At 44.7% G+C, this 13925-nt stretch overlaps 1 protein-coding gene across 4 annotated transcripts in view; it reads right to left on the bottom strand.

The window, feature by feature from the left end:
• LOC115092041 (coiled-coil domain-containing protein 17-like) overlaps window positions 1-13925 on the bottom strand; it is a 430820-nt gene that overhangs the window by 325873 nt on the left and 91022 nt on the right. For all 4 annotated transcript variants that reach the window (XM_029602511.1, XM_029602533.1, XM_029602526.1 and 1 more), the window contains one exon: window positions 12887-13016. In XM_029602511.1, the coding sequence (XP_029458371.1) occupies window positions 12887-13016 (130 nt within the window). The remainder of the gene's footprint in view (window positions 1-12886; window positions 13017-13925) is intronic.

Genomic DNA, 13925 nt, shown 5'->3' with positions numbered 1-13925 from the left:
GCTGGGGCTTTGGAAGTCAATCCCTTGATCGCTTGCGGTGACCTCTGGACTCCTCTCCCATGGGATTCTGTGAGCAGTATGCAGATGAGCCTTCTGGTCCTCCTCTACTGCAAAGGGTGCGGGGCCTCTGGAAGCTGGGGTTGTGGAAGTCAATCCCTGGATCGCTTGCAGTGACCTCTGGACTCCTCTCCCAGGGATGCTGGGAGTGGTATGCAGATGAGCCTGGTGAGAATCTGCCCCGATGATATTTGGAAAACTGCCTTTAATACCAGGGATGTCACTATGAATACTTGGTGATGCCCTTTGGCCTCTGTAACGCACCCGCAGTATTCCAACGAATGATGAATGAAATTTTTAGAGATCTATTGTATACCAAAGTCGTGGCTTATCTGGACAATATCCTCATCTCTTCCAGAGACCTCGACACTCATTGCGCCGACATACACTCATTGCTCCATCGTCTTTGTGAAAACCATCTGTTTGCTAAGTTGGACAAATGCCTATTCAAAAAGTCCAGTTTGCCTTTCCTTGGCTATATAATCTCTCAGCAAGGCTTCTCCTAGCTAAATTAAAGGGAATCCAGGATTGGCCAGTCAGTGGGACTCAAAGCACACCAGCGCTTTTTAGGATTTCTCAACTACTATCGTCACTTCATCCCACATTACTCGACACTGGCTGCTCCTCTGGCAGCCTTGTCTCGTAAAGACAAAAACACATGAAACTGGCCACTGAGGCCATTGCCGCCTTCCATCGTTTGAAGGAAGCCTTTCAGAAGGGGTCCTGTCTGCACCACCCAGATCCGACTCGTCCGTTTCTAGTCGAAGTTGACACCTCCGCCATTGGGGCTGGGGCCGTCCTAAGTCAACACACTGCCTCTGGTACTGTAGTTCCTTGTTCTTTTTATTCCCATAATTTCTCTTCGGCAGAGCAAAATTATGGCATCGGGGACGGTGAATTGCTCACCATAAAATTGGCTCTCGAAGAGTGGCGCCCATGGCTAGAGGGCACACAACATAAATTTATGGTGTTCACTGATCACAAAATTCTAGAACAGTTGAGTCAAGCACAATGTCTCAATGCCCGCCAAGCTGAATGGGCCTTGTTTTTCTCTAGATTTGATTTTGAACTCCGCTATCGCCCAGCCAACAAGAATCTCCGGGCAGACGCCCTATCACGGTCCTTTGAGCCCGAAGACATTCTGGAAGAGCCAACCCATATCATTAATCCGGCTTGCATCTCTTTGTCTGCCACTCATCCAGTTCCTGCTGGAAAAATGGTAGTGCCCCGATGACTCCGAGAAAGAGTTTTCCGCTGGGCACACGATTCCAAATTTGCCGGTCACCCAGGATGAGCGCGAACCATGGCACTACTCCAGCGTTTCTTCTGGTAGCCTACTCTGGTCTGCGACGCGAAAGTGTAAGTCGAATCCTATAATGTTTGTGCACAGCAAAAACCCCTGGTCAGGCAACCTTGGGGTCTTCTACAACCACTTCCAGCACCCAAAGAACCGTGGATTCACTTGTCTATGGATTTCATCGTGGATCTGCCACCTTCTAATGGTCACACCATAATATGGATCACCATAGACCACTTTTCTAAACTGGCCCATTTCATACCTCTACCAGGCCTACCATCCACTCCAGAGCTAGCACAATTATTCTTCCACCATATTTTCAGATTGCATGGTTTACCCACGAATATCGTTTCAGATCGAGGTCCTCAATTCGTCGCCAGGTATTGGCCTTCTCTCTGCCAAAAATTCGGCATTAACATCAGCCTTACGACCGTCTATCATCCCCAGGCCAACGGGCAAGCCGAACCGATAAACCACTCTTTGAAGGCTTTCCTGCGCGCTTACATCAATGACCGACAAGATAACTGGTCAGACCTCTTATCCTGAGCAGAGGTTTTTCACAACTCTCACATTGCCACGGCTACTTGAACATCCCCATTTTCATTCGTCTATGGGAAACAACCACGACCACCGTTACCCATACCTCTATCCATGCTGTCTCCTGCGGCACAGGCTACAGCGGATGCTCATCCAGGCAAACCTCGACCTCCAGGAGGGGGGCGTAAAGGGGGGGGTACTGTTACGCGTGCCACCCGCAGCAGCCCCACGGGGCGGCCCTCTCACATTTTCACACAGACTACAGCTCCTGGTTCCACATTGCTGGCGGCAGTGGTGGGCCACCAGCTCCAACCTCGGGTACCCTCCTGTGTCTCCGGCTCTGCCATGCTACCCAGTGTTGCCAGCCAAGATGTTCCTGTTTGTCGGGCCTCGCTGCATGGCCCGCAGAGAGACACCGCCATCAGCATCACGCCCCCTTCTAGGCGCACATACATCAGTAGTTCCTTTAAAGGGAGCATGGCGGGAACCTGGCCATGGACCAGGATGCTGATGTCACACTCTTCAGCGTATAAAAGCTCAGGCCTCGCTCCATAGCATTGCCTTTGCAACAGGTCTTCTCGTACTCTGAGTACTTGTTGCTGATCCTAGAATCATCTCATCGTTGTGTTCCTGTTTCCTTTGGTTCTCAGTTCCTGTTCTCCTTGTTTCTGTTTCGTCTATGTGTTGGACTGACTCTTTGGATTTGACCACCGCTATGCCTGACTACTCTTCAGCTTCTCTCCAGCCCCGGACCTCTGCTATGCCTAACTACCCTTCAGCTTCTCTCCAGCCCCAGACCTCCGCTATACCTGACCACTCTTCAGCTTCTCTCCAGTCCCGGACCTCCACCAAGCCTTACCATGCCTGCCTTCTCCGTGCACTGACCATTGCCTTGATTGACCATACCTGCCTTCTCCGTGCCTTGACCCTTGCTTTGAACGACTACACTACAGACTCTTCTGTGTCCAGAGTCCTACATTGCTTGCCACAACTTCCACTTGCCACCGGCTCTGATCCTAGACTGTCAGTGATACCTCCTCTCGCCTATCCTCTGGACATGGACTTACAAGGCTTAGGCCTTCCTTTGCTTGAGTGCCACCAGCTATTCATTGTTTTTTTGGCGCCTGAGTTCCAGTACCGAATCCAGTCCAGGGTAGGACTATGCCATCTACCAGCTGCTGTCTCTGGGCTGAATCACTCCTCATCTCTAATTACTCTCGAGGCCCACCTAAGTCCTGCCCTGGCCCCCCTAACCAATAAGCCTTGATACTGTTGATGCAACTCAATCATTGCTTTCTGCTTCAATGGCAAGGTATAATGGGGAATTGTATTCAAACAGCAACCAACAAGGGCCCTGGCATTTATGTTATGGGAAACTGATAAGCATGGGGTAACCTACAAGGTGCAGCAGATATTACCATATGCTTACTGGGCAGACTGGATGGACCCTTTTCTGCCATCATTTCTATGTTTACTCTTTCGAAAAGTACAAAGACCAGAGGACACACAATTATGTTACTGGGTAGTACATTTAAAAATAATAAGGGAAAATAGTTTTTTACTCAATGCATAATTAAGGTCTGGAATTCATTGCCAGACAATGTGGTGAAAGCTATTAGTATAGCTGCATTTAAAAAAGGTTTGGACAAATTCCTGGAAGAAAAGTCCATTAATCATTATTAAGGTAGAGTTGCAGAAATCCACTGATTATTCTTGGGATAAGCAGCTTGGAATCTATCTACCCTTTGGGATCCTGCCAGGTACTTGTGATCTGGCTTGGCCACTGTTGGAAGCAGAACACTGGGCTTGATGGACCCTTGGTCTGACACAGTATGGCAAGTCTTATATTCTTGTGTGAGAGTGAGCAATTAGAGTGGGAATCTGTGCGTGGGAGTGGGAACCTGTGTGTATGTGAGAGAGAGCATGCAAGAGTGGGATCCTATGTGAGAGAATGTTTGTGTGTGAGACCCCGCATGTGAGAGATACCGTGTGTGTGTGTGTGTGTGTGTGTGTGTAGGAAGGAGGAGAGAGAAGAAACAAAAAGAATAAAAGACCCTGAAAAAGGAATGAGGAAAAGACAGACAAGGAGAAAAAAGAGGTTGGGACCAACTGATTAGAAAAATAAGATCAGACAACAAAGGTAAAAAAGAATATATATTTTGCCTTTCAGCAACTGGATTATGCCATTTTTGGGAATGTGCATGTATTAAATATTTGTATTTTGCTTTTTCTTCAGTATTCCAGGTTTCACAGAGTATGGTTTCTCCAGCTTTCCATTTCAGTTTTGCCTGCATGTTTCTGTTTCTAATTTGTGGTCCCTTATTCTTTATTATGTAAGGGTCTGACTGTGATGCGCATGTGTGACAGAGATGCAGTATTTTGACTAGTGTGTAGTTTCTCTGCAGGGATATGTAGCAGTCTGGCTTGTTCTGTTTGCAGAGTATGTGGTGTTTTAGTGCCTGATGTGTCACGCACAGGCTCTCACAGGCATATGCTCGGGATAGAGAGCCTGTGTGTGAGAGAGAGAAGGAGTGTGTATAAGAGCATTAACAAACATGTAAACGAAAGAGGGAGTGTGTGAAAGAATGAATGTGTTAGTATGTGTGTGAATGAGAGAGAGAGGAGATAGTTTGTGTGGTTTTACCTCCCCCAATCTATGATAAACTCAGGGTGAGTGGAAATCGAAAAGTCCCTGGTATGGATAGTAGGTGATTTTTTAATGATTATTTGTTTTAATTATTGGGTGTAATTTGATGTTTCTATTGTTTTGAAATATTTTATTGTTTTTTTGGGGGGAATATTAGATCATTTTTTAATTATTGGATGTTTTATTCATCAGATGTTTTGAAATATTTTATTGATTTTTGGGAAATAGAACAAATGTATGCGTTTTTTTAAATTATTGGATGTTCATCAGCAGTATTGATATTTATTCTTTTTATTAGCATGGGTTTAATATTATGAATGTTGTTTGTATATCTCTTGATTTTATTGCATGATGTTTTGCAAGAAATGATGATGTTTCTGTTTTTCCATTGTTGCACTGCATGCATAATACAGTTGATTTCTGGTTTCCAGTACAGTTTTTGTTGGCATGTTTCTATTTTGCATTTAGTGAACATTTGTATTTTAAAGATCAGTTTTTGTGTAACTTGAATTCTTGCTGTGAAAATGTTGGTACTTATCATTACTGGCAATTAGGACATTATGTTCCTCTCTTCCTCATTTCTATTTTAAACAGAAGTTTGCTCTTTATTAATTTTATTTACAAGCAGAAAATGGTTTTGAATGTTCTTGCAGAAAATATTTTTTCATTCGCATATTTTATTGTAACTGTTGTTAGTAGATTAGGCGATTATTTGAAAGGATGGATTTAACTAATTTTCTTTCTAAGGATTGGGTTACTGTGAGCATAAAACTGATTCTTTGCATCAAAGAAAGTAGTGTTCACATGGTAATGTAGGAGGATGTACTGTGTTTTAGGGCACCTGGCAACAGCAAACTTCAGGTGCACCATCAACGTCTGCAGTTACCTACCTCCCTGGATATCGGGTGATGATCCTCTCCCTCTCTGCACCTGATCCCTCAAGGCCCTTCCCAACAGTCTGCTTAGCTCTGTTATGTATTTGGAAAACCGCAACTGCTTTGTAAAGATCCACAGGAAGACAATCAAAAAATACAAATCCCATTGGTCCTAGAACATCAGACAAGCTCCCATTGTTCCATCAGTCAGCAGTGATTTGGGAGCCTGCTTGTATTCTTTACAGCTCTCTAGAAATTAACCCTATGTATGCTTTCATATTTTGTCCCCTGGCAGACACACAATACAGAAGTTTGCATGATTCACATTCTTGCACTTGGTAGCATACGTTGCAAAGGAAGCAGTTAAATACTAGGCTGCTCTGTCCCTATAGGCACTTATCCATTTCTTCTCAATCCAAAAGGGTGACACTATAGAGGATTCTTGTAAGCATAAATAGAGGAATAAAGGTTAGAGTCCTTTGTAGCGTATCTCCTATTTTACATCTCCCTATATCCATTATGGATGTGCATTCATTTAAAATGAATAATCTATCCAATATGAATATATTATATTCATTTGATTTGTTTGTCCCCGAAAATGTATGAGCAAGTCCCATGAATAAAACATGTCATTTGTTTCATTTGTTTATGTTTCCCCATTGAAAAGCATTGACTGCATTAAAAAGATAGAGTCTGAGGCTGGGCAGATCATGTGAGATTTTCCATAGCAACCAGCCCTGATGCTTATGACTCATGTGTAAGGTCAGAGAAGAAACAGGATCTGTTGTCAAGGAAGCCAGATTGACAAAGCAAGGGAACATATCAGAGGGAAGCATTTTTCTAACTTAGTGAATCACTGAACTTTCCATCCTTCTTATTGTATTCCCTGTTTCAGCTTGCAATTGTATTCTCTCACTTGTGGAAGATACATCATATTTTGCTGTTGTGTTTGAATTCTGTATTACTAGAGTCTTCTGTATCAACAGTGCTTTGGTTCAAGATTGGAAACATTCCATGTGTTCTGATCCTGTTAGCTGGTAGCTGCTGTCACACTGTGTTAATTTGCACAGGTTTTTAAATTTTTTTTTAACATCTCACTTCTGTCACTGCCACCGACATAGAGGAAGGTTAGTGTTTTCCATCATGTCCTTCCCCCCTCCAGGGTGAATGCACTGCAGGCTGCCTGCTTGGCAGTGGATTTTTTTGCAGTGATTTCTTAAATTTTAAACCTGTTGCTAACCAGTGTAGTACCAGTGCTGTAGCTGAACTCTGCTACAGTATCCCACATAGAGAGGCTGTTTTAACTCTCTTTGTCTGGGTTTGTGTCTGTTAGATAGATATGTCAGTGCATCCACAAAGACTGCAGTAGGTCTATGCCAGTTACCACCACAGGTACAGCCAGCTACTTTGTGAATTAATGTATTTTGTTACTGCATTTAAATTACTAGTGCACCCATTGCACTTCTGTTTTACCAGTAGTGCTCACACATATAGTACAGCACTATATCATTCTTTGTTTTTTCTATGTGTGTTGTGTGCATCAGCATGCACTGTAGTCTCTAGCAGAGCAAAATACTAAAATTGTTGTTCTACCATAGTGTAATCTCTCTGTATTTTGTTCAACCTTACACACAGAAGGATCACCGTAGTAGTTAGTCACACTAGTGTCATCAGTATGTCCCAAATCAATCTACCAAATTTTCAGAAATAAAGATTAATTGACCTCATCTATTGTCCAGCACTGCAGCAGATAAAAAAAAAATCCATCATGTCAGGCAAAGGACTTGGGAAGCCTGTTGTGGGTGATGTCATCACTAGGGGCCGCGGGAGCTTTTCCCGCCATGACCCCTTTAAATTCCAGCTGGTGACGCACACGAGCGCGCGCCTAGAGGCTGAGGGCCAAAGAAGATGGCGGTGGCGTATCCCGCTCAGCAGCACTTGCAGGAGAGGGAGAGGCAGCATGGGCCGATGGAGGGAAGTTCCCAACCGTGCGGGAGACCCAGAAAGAGTGGCACAGCCCCGATGGTGTCTGCCAGCTGCCACCAAGGAGAGTGGGGCTGAGGTCGGGACCCAGTGTCAGTAGTGGTCTCAACCTATGGCCTCTGTGGCCGGGAATTGTAACAAATCTTGCAGTTGTTGGCAAGGGATTTGCTAGACAGAAAACAGTGAGTCCCCTAACTAAGATAAAGAGGGATTTTTTCAAATCCCAAACATCAGCAGGAGAGACAAACATGTCAAGCAGCAGCTTCTTCCTGTCCGGGCCTGAGATGCAAGATCAAGGGCAGGAAGAGATGCAATGCTGAGTCCTACTTTGTCCCCAACACTGCCAGCTGGGTCACACTACAACAACCACACTGCTGCTCCTGTTCAGGCTTGAGATTAAAGATCGAGGGCACGAGTTTATGCATATTTATCAGCTGGAAAGTATAAGACAGGAGGGCAAAGAAGAAGAAATGAGCAAGACCCGGAAGCAAGACCCATGGCACTTACCCCCTCCTCCACCCATCTGTAATTGCCACACTATTATTGTCCTCCCCATATTCAACCCTCTCACTCCCCTTCCTCCCCTTAGCCCCCCTCCTGCCCTATTTTCTCCTAACCTCCTATCTTATTTATTCCTTAAGTTTAAACTGTTAATTGTAAACACGTTGGTTCTGTCTCTAGTCTTTGCTTTTCTGTTTCTTATACAACCAAGTTCCAGTACTCCCTGTTCCATGTAATTTCTCTTTCCTTTTCCAAAGTAAATTTCATACCCGTTCTTTGTAAACCGATGTGATATGCAAATGAATGTCAGTATATAAAAGTCTTAAATAAAATAAATACATTAATTAAATAAGATCCGGAAACAACAGCAAAAACCCTAAGAGCGACCCTGCAAGCGAAAGGGGGAGCAGAAGCAGACCAGCACTCCCTGCTATTAAGGAGGGAGAAGACCAGGTGTGGCCAGGATACCGGAGAGAGGCAATGCCCTGCTCAAGTGTGGAAAGTGACATGAAGTCTGAGACAGTGAGGGGCAAGAGGAAGCCCAGAAAGCCTGGCAAATACCAGAGCTAGAAGCAAGTCTTCTTCCAGGACTGCCTGCCTGCTCTGCCGGTACCAAGCCCAGAAAGCATGCTTATCTCCTGCTCACATTCTCCAGACCTCCAGCCAGCATCCGCTTCAGAGGTGAATAGAGGGATATCGCCTGAAGCTGGGACCAGTGGTAAGTAAGTTAGCCATAAGTATTAATATATTAAGCAGGCTAAGGTTTATGGAATGTGTGAAACCACCCATGATACAGAGGTTTCTTTAGGAAAAACTGATCCTTAGTGGCCAGGATGTTAGAGACAGGAATTGTTGTTTTCTATATGCTTAAACCCTGCCACATCTAATAAATAAAAGTCTGTTTCTGTTGCGACCATCGCTGCCCTACGTCTTCACTCCACCCTCTTTACCTCTGTGGCAACTCCCTCCGGGGTTTAGGGCCGGCTGGCTGCCACGGCGACTCCCTGCTGACTCCCTCTGGCGTCCCCGGACTGGCTCGACGCTGCAAATTCACCATGTTGCCTGAAGCCTAGGGTGTGCGCTCCGATTGAAGTACCAGCAAGGGTGCGAACCTCAGGGGCGTCCCCCTGAGATGACGTCATCCGCTTCCGATATTTAAAGGTCTCTGTTATCACTAACAAACTGAGTTAGCAAGGAATGGAATAGGATTCGTTCTAGCTACTCTGCCTCCTTGGACTTACCAGAGGTACCCGCTCCTCGGGGGCCTTGCTCTCTCTTTGCCTTTCAGGTTTACAGACAGGAACCGGTACTCGCTCCTCGAGGGCCCTAGTTCCTGACTCTCTGCTGATTCTCTTCTGCCTGGAAGCTATCACTGCCTACATCATTGTGAGTTACTATTGCTCTCTCAGAGCTTTCTCTGGAACCAGGTACTCGCTCCTCGAGGGCCTACCCTTTCCAGCTGCTGAGCCTCTTCGAGACCATTATTGTGAGTGTTGTCATCTAAGTTCTGTTCATGAACTCTGCATACCCTGCCTACTCACTGTCTACAGTTTCTCAACAGCTCAGCCATCCTAGGATCGCTGTTCCAGTATTTGAGGGACTTCAGCCCTGCCGGGCACTTCAGCTCACTACTGCCACCTCTGGTGGTTTCAAAAACCTGTTTAATAAAAGAACTAGTATGTGTCTGTCTCCATACTCTAAGCCTAGTCGGTGGTCCCTCTCGGGATCTTCCCCCAGGGACGTGGTCATCTGCCACCGGCCCAAGGATCCACCCACAACTAACACCAGTATTATTACAGATTGATAACTCCCCTATCTGATTGCTCCTCCCATCAGCATAGCGGATTATTACAGTTTCTGAGGAGAATATACGTTGTCTTTTCCTGACTTAGGATTGTGAAGAAAGGTGGGAGGGCAATTAGAATTGTGTCTTGTAGCAAATAGGTCCCTGCATCCCTAAACTTGCTTTCATAACAAAAGTAAAATTCATGGTAAATGAAGAACAATAACAGAAACCTAACAATAAACAACAGATAAAATAAATATGTAAGACTAAAACAAATAGAAAGTGAAAACAAAAAGCCGCAGCCAATAATTCTTCCAGCCAGATGTAGAAATAATTAATGGAGTAAGGCTGGTTTTAGCATAAAGTAAATTAGTTTGCGAGAATATCCTAAGTGAAGAAGAAAAAAAAGGAAAACGTGCCATGCTGAGAAGAGGAAAAACTTCAACTATTTAGTGAGAAGACAATGGAAAAGAGGTGTCTTCAACACTCGGATCCGGATAGGCCCTTTATCATGGATGTAGATGCCTCTGCCACTGGGATAGGTCCTGTACTCACACAGCACAATGATATAGGAACTCTCATGCTTTGCTTCTTCTTTTCTAAACAATTCATGCCCATGGAAAGAAATTATACCATCAGAGACAGCTAGTAGTGAAACTGGCCCTGGAGGAGTGGTGTCATCTGCTGGAGGGAGCTAGACATTCAGTTATGATCTTCACTAAACAGAAAACTTATAATACCTCCAACAAGCCCAGCAATTAAATCCATGCCAGCCCTAATGGTCCCTATTCTTTAACCAATTCGAGTTTGAGCTCTGGTAGCGACAGGCAGAAAAGAACCAGCGGGCTGACGCTCTTTTGCATTCCTTTGAGACAGAGCACTTGACAGAACTGCCTCAGTAAATCAATGATCCTGCAAGGATCATTTTAGCCACAGCAGTTCCCATACCACCAGGGAAGTCGGTAGTTCCCAAAAGCCTCCGGGAGAAGGTACTCAAGTAAACTCACGATTCCCACCTGGCAGGCCACCCTGGAGTAGCCAAACCATGGAACTGCTCCTCTGCCACTATTGGTGGCCTCAGATGAAATGGAATGTATGATGCTTTGTGGCATTCTGTCCCAATTGTGCGATTAACAAGAGCTCTCACACTTACCCATGGGGGCTATTACAGCTGTTGCCAGCCCCTGAGAAACCATGGACACATGTGGCCAAGGACTTCGACACTGACCTACCTCTCTCTGATGGCTGTACTTCCATTTGGGTTGTGGTGGACTGATTCTCTAAAATGTCTCATTTTATAGCACTCCCTGCACTAGAACTGGCTTGTCTCTTTTTTCTGCATATCTTCCAACTCCACGGCTTACCTGAACAGATTCTCTCAGATCGAGGAGTGCAATTCACAGTTAAGTTCTGGAAAAGCCATGCAAAAAATTTGGAATTTCTTTAGACCTCTGCATACCCCCCACAAAGTAAAGGACAGATGGAGAGAACCAATCAAATCCTTAAGGGATTACTGAGGACTTATGTAAATGAGCAGAAGGATGAATGGGCAACTCTCTTCCCCTGGGCAGAATTCAGCAATATCCACCATGTTGGAGACTCCATGGGGTCATCTCCATTCCATATTTTATATGGCAGGTATCCACAGGTACCACTGGCTATACTGGTAAAGTTCCATGCCCCACAGCCAACATCATGAACCAAGATCTTAAGGAGCTTTGACAAAAGACCTGTCAACTGCTTACTGCAACCTCTGAGCAATACAAGAAACAAGCTGGCATCTCATCTCAAACCTGGAGAATTGGTATGGATGAGTACCCACAACCTACAGCTCAAGAATCCTTCTATGTTTCATGCATTTCATGGAGCCATTCCCAGTTATTTGTTAGATTGAATCAGTGGCTTATCAGTTAAAACTGCCACCTATTCTTAAGGTCCTCAATGTTTTCCGTGTCTCAATCCTCAAACCTCTACTCTTGTCGTTGCCCTTATGACCTCCTCCCAACCAATGGAGGTAACTTCGAAGATGGACACCGAGTATGAAGTCCAGGAGAACCTTGTCTCCAAGCGATTCTGGAACAGACTCCACTACCTCACCTTATTGACGGGGTTCAGCCCTGAAGAAAACACTTGTGAACCTGCTTCCAATGTTCAAGCCCCCTACCCACCCCCCCCCCCCCCCACCGACTCACTAAAGAATTCCATCAATGCTTTCCTCAGATGCCTAAGCCAAGAGGCCTGAGGAGGGGGCTTAAAATGGGGGCTACTGTAAAGTTTGGTCGGTCACGGGGCTGCCTGCAACTGGCTGCACTCACCCTGGTATGCCACAAGCTGCTACTGTGGCAAAGATGCCACCGCTGCCTTCCTTCCCTGCTCCCATGCATTATTGAACTGATATGGGCCCCATGGTGGGAACAGAAGTTCAGCACAGGGAGATAATGTCAGCATTGGCTGGTGATTTAAAACTCAGATGCACTTCAGCCAAAGCCTCAGCAACAGGTCCTCCTGCATTGCAGTGCAGGTTTCTACTTGCCTCTTACCTTTTGCTTTGTCTTGCCACCTTGTTGTCCTGCCTTGCCTTGTTGTTACCTTCCTGCCTTGCCTCGCCTCTCTGTTGCCTTGCCTGACTGCCCTGTTTGTGTCTTGGTTCCCTATGCCTTGTCTTGTCCATCCGTCTCTGCCTGATTCCTGGTTCTGACCTCTGCTAAAAATACTGACTACTTTTCTGGACTTCTGCCTACTCTTACCCCAGCTTGGACCTCACCCTGACCTTGGTCTGGACTCTTGATACTGATTGCTTGCTGCTTGCCCTGACCTCTACCCGTCAGACCACTTTATGGGACTTTTGCCTAAGCCCTGCCGGCCCTGTGGGCAATGGGGCTGGCAAAGGTGAAATTCCAGCTCCAGTCCTACTAAAAGCGAATCCATCTGCGTTAACCACATCACAGCTCAAGAGCTCACATCCCTGACACCATGCATGTTAACTTATTGATTAGGCTCCCTAGTGTGTCGCCTTTATTTTTTCTGCACTTTGCTGCATTTTCCTATAACCTGAGAGCTTGATGTCAGCTAAAAATGTATTCATTTCTTTATCTGGAAAGAAATTAAATATGTGAACACTTTATTCTTTTGGAAAAATGTATACAATACTCAATATCCAAACATATAACAAAATAATCTTTAGTGGATACAATTTTCTGTACCATCTCTTTGTTTTTCCAGATGCTTATTCTGATTCAGAATATCATTCAGTTGTTTACAGTGAGCCTCTGCCAGAAAGCGAAAATGGAGCTCTTGTTCTCTTTCCCATTTTGTTTTGGGAATCCTTCTCACCTGAAAAAGAACACATTAATAACAAATCATGAAATAATTTCTTTGTGCTGTAAACATATAACTTCATCTGTTTGTTTATTTGTGTTTGAGATTGTATTTTTCTGTGTTTTTTATATGTTTATTAGCCACTTTGGGTATTTCCATTGGGTTCGATAAGGCAGGATATAAATAGAAATAATGTCTATCATTCAATGTATGAACTATGGTCTTAAGAAAGACCATCTGGAGGCTTAGAACTTGCCCCATATGTGTCCATTGTTTGGTACTAAAAAGGAGTTATCTAAACTTAAAGATAAAACCTCTAAAAAATAATCTACCTTCAGTTACTCATAGAATTAAAAATCCCAGGAACAGATGGATTACAGTGGGCTCAGGTCGAGTAAGACTTGTGACACAGAGACACCCCATCCTCAAAATAATATGCACACAAAAATGCTTTTACTACACTGGAAAGTTTTAATGCTCTGGAAATGGAATCTGACGTTTTATAGATGGAAGGAGACACCCATTGCATCCAAAATTCTCAATGTGTTGTTAAAAGATTTAAAAAAAATATTGCTCCTGCTCAGGGGCGGCTCAAGACAATCTGATGCCTGAAGCAAGTAATTTGATCTATGCTTACTCCTTCAACCCCAAGGTGCTGCATAGATCAAGATACTGAGTGGGCCCCGTTGGATTTTGCCCTTTTAGTGATTTGGAATGGTATGGAATGGGGGGAAGCAGGAGTTGGGGTTGCCAGCAAACTAGCAGATAAAATGTCAGTGATAATATTTCTAGGAAACTGGTAAATCTACTACACTCTTAGAAACCCTACCACCTGCTACTCTCCTTTACCACAGGCACTCTCTCATGCTCATTGGCTCCATCTCCCTCACACTCAGTGGCTCTCTATCCGACACACTCACAAAT

Source organism: Rhinatrema bivittatum, chromosome 1 (assembly GCF_901001135.1).
Source record: "Rhinatrema bivittatum chromosome 1, aRhiBiv1.1, whole genome shotgun sequence".
Classification (NCBI taxonomy): domain Eukaryota; kingdom Metazoa; phylum Chordata; class Amphibia; order Gymnophiona; family Rhinatrematidae; genus Rhinatrema; species Rhinatrema bivittatum.
Note: the sequence above shows the minus strand (reverse complement) of the source record. Positions and strands in the feature narration are given on the sequence as shown.